Source organism: Oenanthe melanoleuca, chromosome 12, assembly GCF_029582105.1.
Source record: "Oenanthe melanoleuca isolate GR-GAL-2019-014 chromosome 12, OMel1.0, whole genome shotgun sequence".
NCBI classification, from domain to species: Eukaryota; Metazoa; Chordata; class Aves; order Passeriformes; family Muscicapidae; genus Oenanthe; species Oenanthe melanoleuca.
In genome coordinates, this window is record NC_079346.1 from 19,783,920 (window position 1) to 19,802,217 (window position 18,298).

The 18,298-nt window shown below is 49.3% G+C and overlaps 1 protein-coding gene across 1 annotated transcript; it reads left to right on the forward strand.

Moving 5' to 3' along the window:
• The first annotated feature begins 863 nt into the window (after window positions 1-863).
• On the forward strand, window positions 864-4,510 carry BARX1 (BARX homeobox 1). The gene is made up of 4 exons (XM_056501610.1): window positions 864-1,233; window positions 3,114-3,399; window positions 3,533-3,617; window positions 4,045-4,510. Exons 1-4 carry the CDS (start codon window positions 1,029-1,031, stop codon window positions 4,207-4,209), a joined length of 741 nt encoding a protein of 246 aa, XP_056357585.1. The 5' UTR covers window positions 864-1,028; the 3' UTR covers window positions 4,210-4,510.
• Window positions 4,511-18,298: the final 13,788 nt, after the last annotated feature.

Below are 18,298 nucleotides of genomic sequence, written 5' to 3' on the forward strand. Positions count from 1 at the left end.
CGGGCTCCCGCGCACGAGTCTGGCTCGAAGCACGTCGGTAACGAGCAGGGGCCCGTGGGTCTCTGCTGTCGTGCGTGACACAGGCTAAAGGGAATAGAATGAACCACGTTGTACTGAGAAAAAATTTGTGCATAAACGATCTAAAAGTCCAGGGAAAGGCTCTGCTTCTTGCTGCGTTTCGTCCCCTGACCGGCTCCTTTTAGATATTTACACCGCTTTGGACGAGGCCAGGAGGGATCCCGGAGCTGAGGCCGTCGGGCCTGGGCCCCTCCAGGGGCAGCCGCGGCCGCCAGCGCGGTCCCCGCCTGCCCTGGGGCTGCCCGGGGAGCTCCGAGCCGCCCGCGCTGCGGGGCAGGGGCGTGCTGGCCGGGCCGGGGCCGGGATCCACCCAGGTCTGCCTCCATCAGACCCAGAGCCGCTGTTACCCCGTCGGGGGAAGGGGATGGGAAGGGGGACGAAGACTGGGACGGGATCGGGAAAGACAAGGAAAATTGGTGTGGGGACGGGAACGGGAATAGCCCTGAGTATGGCAACAGGGACGGGGATGGGGGCTGGAGCCGGGGACAGGGACAGAGATGGTGACAGGGATGAGGCCGGAGCCGGGGCTGCGCTTCGAAGGGCCTGCGGTTGTTTGGGTGTCTGCTCTCCCGCAGCGAGCAGAACGGGTAATTTGCTTTATATGGCGGGGGATCAAATGCTGGGCTGTAACCCCCGCTCCAGGTACTCGCACGCCCCGGCCCCTTCCTTCCTCCGCGGCCCCTCCCGCGCCCTCCCCCGCCGCGCTGACGGCCCCGCCGGGGCTGGCCGTATAATAGGCCGCCGCCGCGGTCCCGGGGCGGAGAGACAGACGCTGCCCGGTGCCGCGTCCCGTGTGCAGGCGGCGGGGAGGCTCCGGGCCGCCGCGCAGGGCCAGGGGAGGGGCGGCGGGGCGATGGGCAGAGCCCCCGCTGCCCTGCTGCCGGCCAGGGGGCTGCGCTAGGGCGGCCCCGGCGGCCGGGGACCCCCCCCGTGCCCCGGGGGCGGCGAGGATGCAGCACCCGCTGGAATTGGGCGCCGCGCGCTACTTCCCGGTCGAAGCCTTCCCCGACCACCGCTCCCACCGCTACCGCAGCTTCATGATCGAGGAGATCCTCACTGACCCCCCGGACGCCAAGGGTGCCGCGCCGGCCGGGGAGCTGCTCAAGTTTGGGGTGCAGGCGCTGCTCTCCGCCCGGCCCTACCACAACCACCTCGGTACGTCCCGGGGGGCTCCCCGCGGCTGGGGGGCGGCTGGGGGCGGCTGGCGGGAGGCATCGCCCGCCGATGGTCTCCAGCGCCTTTGGGAGCCGGGTTCCTTGGAGAAAGACTTAGGAATTCTGCCTACGAAAACTGCTGCGGGGCTTTGCCGGCCATCGTATCCCCGCCGGCTCCCGCCGTGCCGGGAGCAGCCCAGTGTCTGGGGCCTATAACCGAAGAACGCGGCTTTGCGGCTCCAGCCGCCCTTGCACAGAATGGCTTTTGGATTCAGGGAAGAAGGTTGTTGTCGATAGCTTTGTTTTGGGGTTTTTCTTCGTGTTTTCGGACGAGGTGAGAATTGCTGGAGCCAAGCAGCGGCGTCTGTGCGCGGCTGCGAGGGGCGGCAAGAGGCCCTGCGGTCACAGATTTAGCTGGAAACCCGACTTATGTGTAAACATAAAAATATATAATATACAGGGGTATTGTATATAGTATATAAATACATGCTATGTTTATATAGTAATAATATAGAAGGCGGAAGGCATAACATTATTGTCCATTTTATAATACATGTTTGGGGTTTTTTTAAAACTGGTGCCAGCATTCTCTGTCCAGTCGGATATAGAATCCAGAACAAATGCAGTTTATTAACGTATTCAAATCGGTTTAGGGTTTTTAAAATTGGTATTAGTTTTATTGCTATTGTTTGGAATATTTTTTTGCGATTTTTTTCTTTTTTTTCTTATTTGGGTTTTGTTTTTTGTTTCTTGGGGCTTTTTTTGTGTTTCGTTTTTTTGTTTTTCTTTGGTTGTTTGTTTTGTTTGGGTTTTATTAACTCTAGTGTTTAATATATTTTGAAGGCTATTACTTAATATACTTTAAAGGCCAATATTTAAACCTGTGATAGCGAAAGCTTTCACTTCCCAAACCATCTTCATCTGCGGAGCCGTAGCTCTTCATCCATTGACCTGAACAGAAAAGGAGTATCCCAATTTCATTTTCTGTATTTAAGAGAAAAAGAGAAAAGCGTCAAGTCCCTGAGCAAGGGAGCAGCATGCGTTAGAATATCTAGAAATTAGTGTTATTTTCAAGATGAGCTATTCAGAACTACTCGGAATAGCGGATCCGATAAAGACTCCTCACACCCCTCACGGCTCAGTTCCGCAGGGACAGGCGGGAGCAGGATCGGGCCCTGTCGGGAGGGAGGCGATTTCAGGCAGGCCAAGAAGAGCCCGCAGACACTCCCGTAAAGTCCTTCCCCCAGCGCAGAGGTCGCTCCTGTGTGGCTGGCGGCGAGGCCGGGCCGAGCAGGACCGCAGCCCCCAGCCCACCCAGAGGAGCGGGGGCGCCGGGAAGGACCCAGCCGGGCCGGGCCGGGCCGGGCAGGGCCGCGCTGGGTCGGGGAGAGGTGAATCGAGCCGGCCGAGCCGCGGCCCCGGCCCGCGGGAGCAGCATCCTCGGCGAGGGCTCCCTGTTCTCTCTCCGGGCGCCTCTTCATAGGCAGCCCTTCATGGAGTGGGATAGAAGCTATTACCAGGTCGAAAATGTCCTGAAAACTCCTAGGAAGGGAGTCCTGGGACCATGCCCACTCCCTCTCCAGTCGCCGAGTTCAGCCGAGTCAGGCAGCTGTTGAGTGACACCGAGGAGAACGCTTTTGGGTTGGTTTGAATTATTTTCACTTGTAACTCCGTGATTACCATGTGCTGGTTGAAGGGTAAAACACGTCCCCTGCGGAGGTGGCGAAAGCGGGGGGCTCAGGACCTGCGGTGTGCCGAGAACGGAGGAGAAGGGGCCAGGGCTCCTGGCAGGGGCTGCTCCCCGGGCAGCCGAGGCACCCTGCAGCCCCGGGGGTCCCTGCGCGCTGCCCGCCGCTCACCGCCGCTCTCTCCCTCCCGCAGCGGTGCTGAAGGCGGAGCCGGCCGCCGTGTTTAAGTTCCCGCTGGCTCCCCTGGGCTGCTCGGGGCTGGGCTCGGCGCTGCTGGCCGCCGGCTCCGGGCTGCAGGGCGGCTCCGCCTCGCCGCATCTCCCGCTGGAGCTGCACCTCCGCGGGAAGCTGGAGCCGGGAGCCCCGGAGCCGGGCAAGGCCAAGAAGGGTCGCCGCAGCCGCACCGTCTTCACCGAGCTGCAGCTAATGGGGCTGGAGAAGCGTTTCGAGAAGCAGAAATATCTCTCCACGCCCGACAGGTAGGCCACGGCCGATCTCGGACCCGGGGCGCGACCCGAAGCCACGGGACGGGGCTCATTTTGCTTGAGAAAGTCGGGATGCTGCTCCGAGACGAAAGTTGCCGGCCTGACCTCCTCTCTCTCTCGCCCGCAGAATAGACCTGGCCGAATCGCTGGGGCTCAGCCAGCTCCAGGTGAAAACCTGGTACCAGAACAGGCGCATGAAATGGAAGAAAATAGTAAGTGCCCCTTATTAATAGTCCTCCCCTTGGGCGCGCCGTGTCCGCGTTCGATGGGGTATGGAGCCCTCTCCTGCGGGCTTCGTCCTTCTGCGTACCGGCCCTGGGATATTTAATGATAACATTAAGGATAATTGTAATACTAATGATGACGATGAAGAAAATACTAATGTGCACCTGGTCTTTAATACCGTGTCCCTGGTCCAGCATCTCCTGGGCCCCGGCCGAACCCCTTCCCGGTCCTGCCCGAGCCCTGCCGTTGTACCGCTCGGCCCCTGGGGCTGCGGGCGGTGTGCGCAGCCCGACAGGACCCGCACCGGCAGCTCCGCTCCGGGGACGGGAGAGAGAGGGGCTGCTGCGCCCCGGGCTGACTGCAGCTCGGTTTTACTGGGGTGTCCCCTTCCTCCGCCCCCTCCCCGCCTCGCAGGTGTTGCAGGGGGGCGGCCTGGAGTCCCCCACCAAGCCCAAGGGTCGCCCGAAGAAGAACTCGATCCCCAGCAGCGAGCAGCTCTCGGAGCAGGAGCGCGCCCGGGATGCCGAGAAGCCGCCCGAGAGCCTGGGCTCGCCGGCCGAGGTCAGCCAGGAGGAGTGAGGGGGGCCCTTGCCGCCGCCCCCCGGCCTGGCCGGGCCGGCCCGAGAGGATGGAGGGCAGCTCGGACAGTGGCTGCGGCCGCCTTCGGCCTCGGACATTTGGACGCTTTGACCGCAGCCCGGTCACCCGCCCCCCGGCTCCCCTGTCCGAGCCCGCGGAGCGCTGCGCTGCGCCACGGCCGCTGTGCGGCGGCCCGAGGGGCCCGGAGGACACTGGATCCCACCTTCCACATCTACTCGCTCTCAAAAACCCTGTGGTGCCCCTAGTTATTCGAAAACTGCATTTTATGATCAGTTTTATTAATGCGAAGATATTTACTTTATTTCAATAAAGTATTTTATGAACTATTGCTTGAGTAACGTGATGCTTTGGGGTTGAATTTTTTTTTAAAAATTGTTACTTTTTTCCTCCACGGAGGTAGGTCAGAGATTCCAAACCAGGCTCCAGGCAGGTCTACAGAAAAAGTGCAAAGCGCAGTGGTACCGGGAAGATTCTGCCATCGTTTTCCGTGACGATTCGCTGCCCGTGGCCGGGAGAGCCTAGACCCTCGGTCAAATTCGGATCTTTCGGATTTTAAAAATACATTAGTTGCTGACAAAAGGTTAATTAACTTCCGCACTGCGCATCCGGAATGATACTTTTTAAAAAATGCTCTTCATGAGCTGCTACGATTTAACATGACGTTCTGGAGCTTTGTTTTACTTTATTTCTTCGCTTGCTTTCCCCGAGTCTATTCTCCACGTTTTCCGTTGGGATGTTAAATTACAGAGCATCCACGGAGACATGCAATTACTGTTATTGTGCTAAGAAAAAGAAAAGAAAAAGAAAAAGAAAATAAAAGAAAACCCGAAAAACCAAAAGCTGAGCCGCTGCTGTAGGGGCGCGTCCCAATTAACGGCGGCAATTATCGCCCGGGGCTCGAGGTGCCTCCCTGCCCAGGCGGGTCCGGGGAGAGCGGAGCACAGCGACAGCTTCGAGGGGCTTCAACCCCACAGAGCCCCGAGGCGAGCCCCGAGGTGAATCTGCGCTGGACTTGTGCCGGCCGTTCCCAGTTTTCCTCCATTGCCTCTCCACGGCTCCGGCCCCGCTGCTGACCACGACCCGGCTCGTGAGCTGCCCTGGATCCATCCCGGGTTAAATTAGCCCTCAGGATGAGCTGTGGAGAACATGGCCAGAGGTGGGTAAACAGGAAACAACCTCGTATGTTTATACTGAAATTACTTGAATATTTAACCAAGCAATTGCTTGGAAGTGTTTTATTTAACACGAGGATGAAGATGGATGCTGGGAAGAGGGAAGGTGGCGGCGGGGCTGGCAGAGCCGGGGGCTTGCGGGACCTTTCGGCGCGGTCAGGACACGCTGGGCGTGTGGCATTGTCACTTCCTTGTCACCTCCGGCTGTTGTTTCTGGTGCTTTCAGTGCGGTGAGAGCAGCACCCGGCTTTAATTAAACGTGAGATTGGCTGGCGCATTAACCTAAATTAACAGGACTACAGGCTGCGTCCGTCATCGGTGTCACTGAGAGGGCTGGAATAGCCGGGCTTCACTCGGTGCTAGCGCCTTCGCGAGTGAATGTTAATATTGTCTTTTCACAGCTGAGTAAGTGACGGAGAAATGACTATATTTTCTCACATCACAAGGTGGTTATTTTTTTTCAGCACACGAAGAATAAAATAGAGTAAGTTTTTCTGTTTCGTGGTTTGTTTTTTTTTTTTTTTTTGTTTTGTTTTTTTTGTTTTTTTTTGTTTTTTTTTGTTTTTTTTGTTTTTTTTGTTTTTTTTCCCTCCTAGACAGCCCAGAGAGAGTTCGGGATGCTCTGGTTAAGCTGCGTTTCTGCCAAGCCGAGTCCGAGAGGGGCCGGCGCTGCCGGGATCCCGGGTGCGCGCACGGCTCCCGCGGCTCCGCGCAGAGCACAGAGGTAAATTCTTTTCTTCTTGTGCCGCGGCAGGAAAATCTCCTAGGGGGCTCGGGCGAACCTTTTCTCGCCCTGGCAGATGCTCGAGAGCCCGGGGGGGACAGCAGCCCAGCAGCAGGCACGGAGCAGTGCGGGTGCGCTGCGAGGGAACACGCCACACCTCCGGCTCACGGGCTCCCCGCCGAGCCGCCTGCCCAGCGGCGCTTTGCTCAGGACGCTAATGAGCAACTTCTGCTTCGGAAGCAGCCGCTTACAGCCCCGAGAGGGTGTGTGCCGGGCTGAGGAGCCCTCTCGCCTCCTCAGCGGTGCTAGCGAAACCCAGGGTCCTCTCAGGCACGGAAGAAGCCAGTTAGAGTTATCGGACAATGTACCTGACTAATGGGATTTTTTATTGGTTGGTTTGGTTTGTGTTTTCTTAGAATATATATATATATATATATATATATACACTAACACACATATATTTAGATTATTTTTAAGGACTTTATGTATTGCTTTGCGTCAAAATTTAATTTCCCACAGCTTCTCCAGGTCGGCTGCCTGCTGGGCTGGCCGGAGCGGCAGCAGCTGGGAGCCAGGAGCAGAAGGGTCCCAGTGAGGTGCACTCAATGGATGGGGGTCCCTGCCCACGGCACCCTTGGAATTCGATAATCTCTAATGTTCCTTCCAGCCCAAACCATTCTGAGATTCTCTGATTGAGGGTAAGTGCCGCCAGCCGTCAGTGACAGCCCTTTCAAATGTGTTTGATAACATCCCAGTGCATTTAAAAACAGGGCTGGGGGCTCCCCCTGACCAGCATAGATAAACCTTGCAGGCCGACGAGTGACTACAAGGAAATCACAGCAGGCCTCCCCGCACACACGTTTAGTGCTGATGGACAATTTCGGGCAGTGTAGCATCATCGCTTCACCTTCTAATGACCTTTCAGAGCTGCGATGAGCCCGTGCGGGGCTGCTGGGCTGCAATGGGCGATACCCACGCCTGCTACACTTCGGCAGCAGGGCTGGGGCAGCCCAGGCACTCGGACATGCCCAGCAGGAGTCCCGGGGAAGATCTGGATGACTTTGTTCAGTGCTGCAACTTCTCCTCAGAGCCCTGTTCTGCCTGCGGGAATGATCTCACTCTGCAGCACCCCAAAGCTGCTGGAAAAGCTGCTCCCCCACGCCGAGGGTGGTTTGCCAGTTCTGTGTAATTCCTTTACTGGGGCCAGTAAAGGAGATTTGTAGTTAATATTACCTGAGGGTTATTCTCTGTCTGTGTGTAAATAAGCTGTATTACCATGCACATTCATTCTGGTGGAAATGCATGCACACTGAGGAGTGCCACATTTTAATTACACCTGTGTAGGTAAAACAGCATGTGTTTTCTTTGCAAACAAAGTAGAAGGGTGTAGATTGAAGGCTGGAAAAGTGGGTCCTTCCATGTTTGACTGCTACTCGGGTCACAGGTAATCAGCACATGTTTTGATGGTTTTCTTAATAAAAATCCATTTAAGATGAATTTCCAATTCAAACATCCTAAATTCCCTTTTTATGAAGCATCTCAAAGAAACCTGAGAAAAGTTCTGCTTTTTCATCAATTCATGTCAATTTAAATATAGCTCCATGGAGCCAGGGGATTTGAAGATTAATGTCACAGGCGTTTATTCAGAGGCAGTGCTTGCTCTGCCAGGAGCAGACCGGACCCCAGGACAGGGCTGCAAGGGGCTGCCCTGCTGTTGGGGGGCAGTGGCCTTGCCCCGACTCCCTGCTCCACACCTGCAGGCAAGGGGAGGTCTGCTTTGCCCTTCTGGAAGAAAAATTGATCATAGAGCAATGCTTTGTGGGCACTTCCCACAAAAAACCCCAAATGCACAGACTTGATGCTTCCTTTTCCCCTCCAGAGGGTGGGAATTGTGGAGGGGGTGCAGAGGGGAGGTGGATGGGGGAGTTCGGTGGGTTGGGGAGGGTTTGATGGGAAATGGAGGGAGATGTGGAAGGATTAAAGAGGAAATAAAGGGGGCTGTGAAGTGTGTGGGAATGATGAAGGAGTAGGGATGCAGGGGTAGATGGAGGGGTGACATTGAGGGATGCAGGAGTTTATGGAGGGGGATGTGGGGCTGGGGATGAGGAGGCTGGAGGGGGGTGCAGGGAGGATGGGAGGCTGGGAAGGGAAATATGGGGACTGGAGGGGCTGGAGGGACCATGGAGCAGGATGTGGGAGGATGCAAGGATGTGTGTGAGGCTGTGGGGTAGGTGGGGGAATATCAAGGGATATTGTGGGGTATAAGAGAGGGGGTGCAGAGAGATTTTGTGAGGCCTGAAGAGGAGGCACGGGGATGCAGGACTCTGCACCCCCATGTACTGATAAAAGACATCACCTAGCACCACGTGTGAGTGCTGAGTGAGGCTGGGGTGGGTCAGGCCTTCTTGGATATGGGCAGAAAAGGTTAACATCTATCTGGGACTTCTCCTCATCACTTTTAGTCCATAAGAAACTGAATGCAGGGGTTGATACAACCTACCGAGTTCAGTCAAATTCTCTAAAGTGGATTAACTAACATGTGATGTCCTGTTATTAGATGTTTGTCTTAAGCCTAATGTTGGGTTGAGGTCATTACACACACATTAAATTTGGTTGTTTCAGCTGAGTTGTAGAGTAGATAAAATCTAAATGCTAAACTCCCGGTTCCCTGAGATTTGGCCCAGCAATGTGTAAATAAAGCTCAGGGCAAGTTTGCATTATCCACACTAACACAGCTTTCCGTGCTGTTATGTCTGCTTGGCTGAACTTTGCCATGAAATCTGTAGGAAAAGTGCCAGAAGGAAAGCTTGGGGACAGGGATGGTTACCTTCAATGAGGCTGGTGCTGACACTGGGTCAGCAGGCAGCAGTTTTCACGGCAGAGTTTAAAAATACATCTCCTTACCCACACAGCTCTGTGGGGATGGAAGAGCCCGGGCTGGGTATGGACTCATCCATTTCCAAACAGAGTCCTCTAAAACATGATTATGTACAACATGGGCTCTTCCTCCCCAGGATCCCCAAATCCATTGTTTATACTGCACCTATATTAACAATCCACAGCATGAGCTCGTGGTGTTTTCAGAACGTGTTTCTTTTTAGCATGGGAATGTGGGAACTTTCTGAAATGGAAATGGTGCATAAGGCCAAGGAGTAAGGGACAAATTTGTGCCTGAAGTTTGAGTATTAGCTGGAATGAGAAGATTCCACTTTCTCAAAATGTTTTTCCCCTCAGAGATTCAGTTCAGAGAGCACTGGGCAGAGCACGGAGCACCTGAAGTCAGTGGGTTTTGCTTGAGGGAAGAGTGCCACTGGAGGAGGAAACTCTTGGGTTGTGCTGAAGAGCTCACCACAGAGTTCAAGCACCATGGCCCTGCTCATTCACACTCAGCCCCTCAAGTGTGACTTGCAGTGGAAATGACGCAAACCCATGAACTCACGGTGGTTGTTCCTAGGCTGATGTTCCTCGACTGCCTGGCTGGGAGCTGCCTGCAGCATCTCCTGCACCTCCTGCCAGGAGACAGCAAAGGGTAAACACAGCCCAGAGCAGGACATGCAATTGTGCAGGAGCAAACTGCATGTCCTGGGAACTCTAGCGTCTGTCTGGAGACACAGGATTGCAGTCGCTGGGAGAAAAGAGCCTCAGATACTACACTGGGCTATTTTACACAAATTACAGCCATTTTCCATGCATTAGATTAATTTATTATGAATTATCTTCTCCAGCTCTGAATCTTTTACTTTGTGAAGAATGACTATTCTGTCAGAGAAGAGTTCTGAGTAAAAATCTACATATGGCAGGAGATGTCAGCAAAGCACAAGTCTGACTTTGGCTGGCAAGGAAGGTGCTCCCAAAATGCACCTTTTTTTCACCACAGTGAGCTCTCTGAGGGAGAAGCTGGCTGCTCATTTTGAGCTAACAGGCTTTTTCCTTCTCTGTGGCTTGACAAGGTCTTAGAGAGATCCCACACTGTTATTGCTGCTAGAAACACTAAGGTACTTACTAAAGGTTAAACACAAGGAATATAAATACCAAATATTTTCAAATTATATTCTCTCCTAATTGTATAATTTGCTGAAATATGGAAGTGAATAACATCTTGTCTGAGTCAAAATAGCCTTTAATAGATGTTTAAAGAAACTAATCATCTCTGTGTCTTGTCTCTTCTCCTTTTTGTGAAAGTGAGAGCTGGGTTGCTGAATATTCCCATTTATTAAACAGAAATTCTCACAGGGCCTATTCAGATTGTGCAAAATGCTGGATATCTGTGCCAGTCCTTGCAGATGCTCAGAGCCTCCTCTCATTCCAGCTCTTTGAGGCTTAATGCAGCCACAGGTAAGGTTTAAAGGGTCCCACAGGATTTTTTTTTAAATTCTGTGGTGTGCTGTGAACTTTCCACGTTAATGAGCGTGTAAATATTTCATATTCAGATTTCTCACTGTTAATTTTAGAAGTCACAGAGTGCTGCTTGTTTCCTGGCCTGTCTCACTAGGCAAGTGTTGGTGTACAGACCGTGGTGTAAAACAGAGCAGAGCACGTTGAGCTCAGTGGTTGTTTGAAATTAAGATTCCTTATTCACCAGTATTTGTACCAGTAAAGTACAAGTGTTCAAATATTTGCAGAAAGTGCCTGTGAAGCAGCTGTAAATATGGCTGAATTTGCTTCTGAATTTCAATGAATATTCACAGATTTTGGCCTAAGCTGTGGTGCATGTAATGCTGCAAGGTTTGTAGGTGCCAAACTGCAACTTAGCCCACTTTAATTAATTTAAAGGGAAAAATACAGCCCAGTTTGAAAAAAATCCTAAACCAAACCACTCCAAGAAAACACAGAGAACATCAGAAGCTTTAGACAAATGCACACATCAGTGCCCTGCAGCTTTCACTGGCTCCTGGGTGGAAAGCAAGCAGGGTGTGTTTAAGCCATCCATCCCCAGGCAGCAGCAGCAGCGTGCACAGGCTGCAGGAGGAGCCTGCTGCTCAGGGCTCCCTGCTCAGGGCTGATTCCTGCCAGTCCAGACCTCTTCCTCAGGCCCCAGAGAGCTCCTTCACCGGGTGGAAGGGAAGGAATTAGTGATGGTTTTCAGAAAACATCATTTTAGCCGGATTTTGTGTTTCCAGGGTGCAAATGGTCTCAGTGTGATCAGGACTGAAGGAGTACTTGGTTCCAAAGGGATGTTGTTGCCAAGGTTTGGAAAGCTTGGCAAGGATGTTGGACAGCGTGCTCCAGAGGCTGGAATGGCACCTGGCAGCTGCCTTGGTACACAGAATTTCCAGTTGGTTTTGCTCCTCTTGCTGCACCAGGAAATATCTGGATGGCAAAACTTCAAGAAATTTCGGTTATGATCTCTTGCCTGTCTCCCTAATGCTGTTGATATCCTTTTTTTCTTTTATGAAGGGATTTATAAAAGCACCCTGACTGACCTTTCCATGACCATATTAAGATGTGATCTGTTGGATGTGAAAAAAAAAATAGCAAGGAAAGGTATTTCTTTATGTCTGAATTTTTTAATTCTCTACAGTCCCTCACAATGTCTTCTCCTAGATGAGACAAAGTCCAGAGGAGATGTTATCCTAGCATGAATTTAGAATAGTTGTGTTTGAGCTGGGTAAGAAAATACTGCCTTTATAATCAGGGAGCCCAGAACTGGCAGTGCCCAAAACTGGGTCAAAGACTGTGGTATACATTTGAGTTTTCTGTCCTATTAACATTAAAAACCCCACTGTGTTTTCTTAGGTGTGGATAGATGCGCTCTACAAAAATCCTCTTTTTCAACCTTACGTTTACAGATCTCACAATTTCCAGGTGTGTTTTTCCTGATGATATTTTTGCTGTTGGTATTCATGGTCAGAGTGTTCTTAGTGTCCACAAATTCTCCCCAATACACATTCTGTTCCTGCATTTAGTGCAGGTGAAAGCCCCAAGGCCAAGCACAATTTCCAGGACCAGAGATTTTATAAATAGAGCTGCTGTACCTGGGAGATGGAACTTCTCCTCCCAGGGATGAACTGTATTTTAATCCTGAACCCTTCTGTGAACTGCTTTTATTAAGAGACAAGAGGACTGGAGATAATGATTACTCTAGAGAATACAGGTGTGATCCTGTTCTTTTCTAATAATAAAGGTTTTCCCTGAACTGTCCAAGTTCTGGAGCTGGGCCTGGTACAAATTTGTTAATTATGTTTGGATCCCTCTTGTTTCTGTTTCAGTGCAACCCTTAAGATTTGACTTATGATGAAGAACCACTTCAACAGTTAGAGGATGAGTAATGAGATAACTCTGGAGATTTTACAGTCTGGGTTACACTCCCCTTCTTCACTTCAATCCTGTACTTTCCATCACTTGTGGCTCAAGGATTTCCCGAGGCACACGTGGACATGTGTAGCAGGCAATTCTTGTGTTTGTCATTTTCAGCCAAGTTGTCCTTGGCCAGGTGCCAGATTGTCTGTGCAATGCACCAAGAGCTGCTTCCCATTGTTTGCTTTGCTAATTACTACCCACTAATTTCACTTGTTGCACTTAGCCCAAGTGTTGCCACAAGGATAACACCCTCTTCTCCTTTTTCCCCATGCAAATCTTTGTTTTATGGAGCTCTGTCATCATTCCCTCAATGTTTTCCTGCCTGCAGGTGGTACCCGCTGGGCTGTGCTGAGGTTCACTCCACTCTTTGGTCTAAAACGTGATGGGTTTAATTTCTGACCTAAGAGCATCAGTGACTTGCCTGTCTGTGGCAGGGGGGTGGAACAAGATGATTTTTTGTGTCCCTCAAAACCCAAGCCATCCAGTGATTCTGTGAATCCTTGCAGGCAAGTGCAGCGGTTTGGGAACCAGACTCTAGCACGTTCCTTTCTGCCTAGTGTTCCTGCATCAAGAGATTTCTCAGAGTCCTAAATTACCTGTATCAGAGAACCCCAGTCCCTGTGCCAGCTCAGGTCATCAGGTTGCCCTCTAATGGTTTGCTCAGAGCACTCTCAGCCTTTATGTCCACCCATGGAGTTTTCCTTTGATTCCCATGGAAGAGGCTTGAATGTTTTATTCCACGAGGTTCTGGAACTGGCAGCAGAGCTGTGCTGTACAGAGGGAAAGGTGGAAGCCTCCAAGGAGATTGTGGTTGCAACCCTGTTCATTTATAAAGCTGGTTTTGATTTCTTTTCATTAACTGTACATGCTAAGAGTTGACATTCATAGATGTCAGGGCTCATTATTGAAAATTGTTTGTGGACTGCTTAAAAATTTGGACTGAAGACAGAAGAATGAGGACTTTTTCCTATATGGTTAATGTTTCATCCTATCCCTGAAGGTTCCCAGTGAATTCAGAGATGTTCTCTGCAGTCAAATGGCACAAAACCCCCATGAAAACCAACCAAAAGGGAGAAAATATGAAACAAAGTTTCTTATATAGGTAAATGAATAAAATGTTCCCCCCAAATATTTGAAAAATGTTTTGGGGGGTGTTGTGAATTGATCTGGATTTTAAATATTATTTTTTAATTTTTATGTTTTTTAAATTTTTGTTTTAAACCTAGGTAGTATGATTCGCTAAAAGGCTGCTGAGGAAGATGAGAAATTTTAGCTCATTGGAGTTTTTTCATCCTGAGTGCTTAGTTCAACACTGTTTTGAGAAAAATTAACCTGGGGGTCTGGCAGTACCCTGTGCTATCCACAGTCCATCCTGACTGCACTCAGGTGATATGTTCAGGTGGATTTTTCTCAGAAGATGTAACTGAGGATCTCAGTTGAAGGAAGGAGACTTTTCCTTTTTTTGTTAGAAGAATGCTGGCCAGCAAGGCTGAGACTGCTGGACAGCAGAGCAATGGTAGGAGCTGTGTTTGTGAGCTGGGCTGCTGCACTGAGGGTGTGCTTGAAAAATCAAAAAACAGCAATACAGTTCCATTGAACATCCCACGTGTTTGGGAGAAGGCGCCAAGGCCACGGTGTTCCATGGAAGTTTTGGTGGTCTGGAGCACTGGCAGCCTTCATTCATTTGCAAGTGTCTGGCCTTGTCTAGAGGAACAATCCTGTGGTGTCCAAATTGGTAAGCTCAACTCAAGTCATGGATGTGAGTGTTGTTGGGAAGTTAAAGGAAGCAGAAGGAATCAGTAAAGGTGGCAGTGCTCTATGTTTTTTTTATTTAATAGCCTGCATAAGTTTCAAATCTGCTGCAAACATAAATCAGGGTGAAATTTTGCAGTGCAGGGACACCCCAAAGTGGAGCTGGATATTAGTGCATAAGAAAAGAAGGAATGGGGGGAGAGAAGTAGAAAAAGGCTCCCCAAGAGTTTGAAGTGGGATTCTGGTTTGTGTCGGATCCTTGTCCTGTAAGCTTAGAGCGCTCTGGTAACCTGAAGGATCAAAAGTGTCCTCAAGCCCTTAAATAGAAGACTCGGAAATACTTGAAATGTGTTTCATTTTATGGTAAGTTTAATGTTTCTAATCTCGGTGCAATTTAAAATTACAATAAATATCACGAAAAATTAATGTGGCCACTTCAAATACAAAGGAACGACAAAGTGTAATCTGAGAAAATTTTATCAACATGCAATTTCCTTCACAAAAACATCAATGTATCATTTCAGAATGCCAAGAAATATTTATCTTTTGGGACAGCAAAATCATTTGCAGAACCTTTTAACTGCTAAATAAATATTTTACTGGCAACTTCTGAGGCATCATAAATGCAGTCAATATAAACAAAGCAATGTGGAAACCAGCTCCAGCCTCAGTTCAAATGGCTCTGGGCTGGTTCATGGCAACACAGGACTCTGGGATGCATTTGGCTGAGCGTCCGTGCTTGGAAAGATCTGATTTCTTCCTGCTCTTATAAGCAAGCTTGCTTAGTTTATTTGAAAGTTCTGGCAGCGGGAGCTACAGCCAGCTCTTAGGAGTGGTGATGCAAGCAGTTAGCATTTAACTGAAACTGGCTTTTAATAGTTAAATTTGATTTTTAAATTGAATCCAGTGCCTATGAAACCTATGGGACTTGCTGCCTTGGAGAGACAATTTGTCTGCGTGGCTGCAGACCAAGAGCATCAAGGCAGCTTCCTCAAGGGTCTTGGCCAAGGCTGCAGCCCTTGGTTCTGCTGTCCCTGCCACCTGCTCTGTCCTCCCTGTCTGCCCAGCTGAAGGGGCACTCAGGAGGGTGACTCCAAAGCTGTATCCAGAAAGTTCTCTGGAGACAGCAGAGACTTGTTCCACAGCACAGTTGAAGAAAAAGTTATTTCTTACCTGGACTCTCACTGTTATACCCAAGGACAGCATCAAATCTTAGGAGCTTTCCTTTTCGTGTGGTCACTGCTCTGCACTTGCCCCCTTTCACGAGGTGTTTCTACAATTATCAGGAGATAATTGCCTGTTTTCCATTAGAGCTGCTCATTTTGATTTCTGTGTCATTGCTGGTGTCTTGTATGGAGCAGTGCCCCACTTTATGGAATATTTATTGAGAACTGTTATCTGTCTGTAACTCTGAATTTCAGCCGTGGTGTGGTGATCCCCCATATCCTGTGTGTGCTGATTCACACATTTGATGTGGCTGGGAGAGACCATTCCCACTCATGCCACGGCTGAGGAAAAACTGGGGATGCTGGAGGCCATGGGGATGACTGTGAGTTTTGGGCTGGGCTGGAATTGCTGATGGAGCTGCAGTTACTCCTCAGGTGCTGGAATGGGCTGTGGGAGAATTGCCCTGGGCAGCAGCACGGAATCTGCTCCCAGGCCAGCAAGGAGAACTCCTGGGAGATGCTGGGGCAGCAGGAGCAGGGCTCGGTGCGTTCCCTGAGATCGCTGCTGCTGCTGCAGCCCCTCGCCAGGAGGGATCTGTGCCCTCCGCCCCTCTCCGGCGGCTGCAGGAGCAGAAGTCACTGCTTTACACGGTGACATTGCTGTGGTGTTAATTGTCCCAATTAAGGAACATACCTTGGGCACTGATATGCTGGCAGGGCCAATACTGAATGGCTGCTTTTGTTTCAGGGCTCCACAAGTGGGATTTTCCTCTCCATCTGTAATTGTTGTGTGTGAGCTCCCGCAGGGGGGTCTTGTGCTGTCAGCACCTGCTGAGGGGCTGAACGTAAAGAAAAATCACATTCCAGCACATTCACTTTATGGAGTGAGCTGTTTCCCCCAGAATGACTGAAATCATCACCAGAATGCTGTATCATACAGGGGAAGATGAACACACACCTATTTCACAATGTATCTTTCAGATGGGACTGGGAAATGTGTCCTTGTGTGCTCATACTTGTGTTAAAAAACTGAGGCAAGAGAGTTTATTTAGTCCCAAATCCATTTAAATGGTGTATATTGCTAGAGTTTCGTGGTAGTAACTGCAATTTAATCCTTGCTTAAAAGGATTTTTTTGATTAATTGAACACACAGGAAGAAGCCAACAATACTGTTCCTCACAAAAGCAACAGCTATTTTTAGGCATTTGCTTAAATTTTAGGTTGCTTTGTTCCTGTTAAATCTCAGCCTTTACTTTGGCAGAAATCCCATTTTAAAGCACACTCTCACGTTTGGGGAAGTCAGCAGGGCTCAGGGTTTTGCACGTGCTCGAGGGCTTGGTGGAAGAGTTTCAGGAATGGTTTTCACAGAACTGGGGCCATCAGATGATTGAGCCTTTTGCCTTTACACGATCTGGATGACATTTAGAGCCAGACTGGCTTTACTAAATAACAGTTGGGTAAGATGTGAGACTTAGGCTGAGTGAAAAGAGCCATAATAGGAGATTCTGGTGATTGTACTGAGCTGCATGCTTTTCTTATTGTTCCAGATAATTAAAAGGTTAATGTTCATTGTAAGAACTGGGAAAGAGATTTTCATTTTCTTTAAGAAATGGTCTTTGCATGTCTTAAGAGCTCGAGTTTCAGCTGCTCTTTTCATTTTGTACAATTTACATTCAGTAGGAGCCCAAATGAGGTACAGCAAATGGGATTTACATGTGCACACAGGTTGGTGGATGTGCTGTTATCCCCACCAGGACATCTGACTGCAGCTTGGGGCAACCACACTCAGACCTCCACATATTTTTCCCTTGAAATAAACTATCTGCAAAGTTGAAGAGAATAATGAATATTTTCACCATTTAAAAATTATGATCTGTTTACCTAAACCTGAGAATTTCAGTAGCATTTTGGGTGCATAAATATTTGGATTTTCTGGTGTGGACAGGTAAACTGTTTTGGCCTTTGTCTTTCAAGCCTTCTACAATTCAAAGTTTGTTACCTGTTCACTGAGGTCACTTTAGACATTATAATATGAAAAGTGTGATTAATCAAATCTTTCTGTTGTTGTATTGGGTGATAGGGGGAAATAATCCTTTAAATTTGCTTTTAAAACATGTCTGTCAATTACTCTGGTGTTTTATTTCATTTTTGACTTTCAACTCTCTGACACTTTCAAATAAAGCCACAGATTATCTGTGCCAAGAGAGAGAATTTTTTTTGTGTTCAAGTTCATGAATTCTTCTCTTCCAAAATCTGCCTAATAAAAGCAGGAAGACACAATTGTGGGAATGTTGAGAGGCTTTGTCTGATTAACAGTTGTAAAATGTTCTGGAACCCAAAGGTAGGAAGCACTTTAAATGTTTACAGTGGGTTTTAAGCTGTGCTTGGTATTGATGTTGGAGGTGGTGTCAAAAGAGAGGCTTCCCTGAGTGCTTCTGAAATTCTTGCTGTAAACAGCCCAGAAGTTGCTCTTAAATATGTTGTGGAAATTTGACATAGTTCCCCCGTCAGTCATTTGCAGAATAGAGTGGGATGGGTTCATGGTAAATTTGGCTGCATAAATAATCTGGTTTTATTACAGAAATTAGGTTACCTGCACCTGTATCCTGTTGCTAAAGAGTTCTGAAGTAGAAGGGAAGCAGCTCATGGGTCAGTTTGTGCAAGTATTAATTTAAATTGTCTTTTCTCCCTTGACGGGTGGTTAATGCATAGCGTTTTCTGGCTGATAGATGCCAACCCTTTCACTTTAAACGTTGTATTTATCAGCTTTTTATTAAATATACAAAACAAGACCACACTGGCCAAAATCTGTCACAGCACATTTTGTTGTCACAGTGCATTTTGCTGTGTGCTGAGGAATGAGAGTCCAAGCCACAAAGTCGGCTCGATTCAGCCTCAATGGCTTTTTTAAAAGCTTGTAGCTTAAAATAATACATTATTAAGGTATTCAGACT

Coding starts and splice junctions, on each gene's coding strand:
- BARX1 (XM_056501610.1), top strand. CDS start 1,029: ATGCAGCACCCGCTGGAATTGGGCGCCGCGCGCTACTTCCCGGTCGAA. Junction 1,234..3,113: donor GCCCTACCACAACCACCTCG/GTACGTCCCGGG, acceptor TCCCTCCCGCAG/CGGTGCTGAAGGCGGAGCCG. Junction 3,400..3,532: donor TATCTCTCCACGCCCGACAG/GTAGGCCACGGC, acceptor TCTCGCCCGCAG/AATAGACCTGGCCGAATCGC.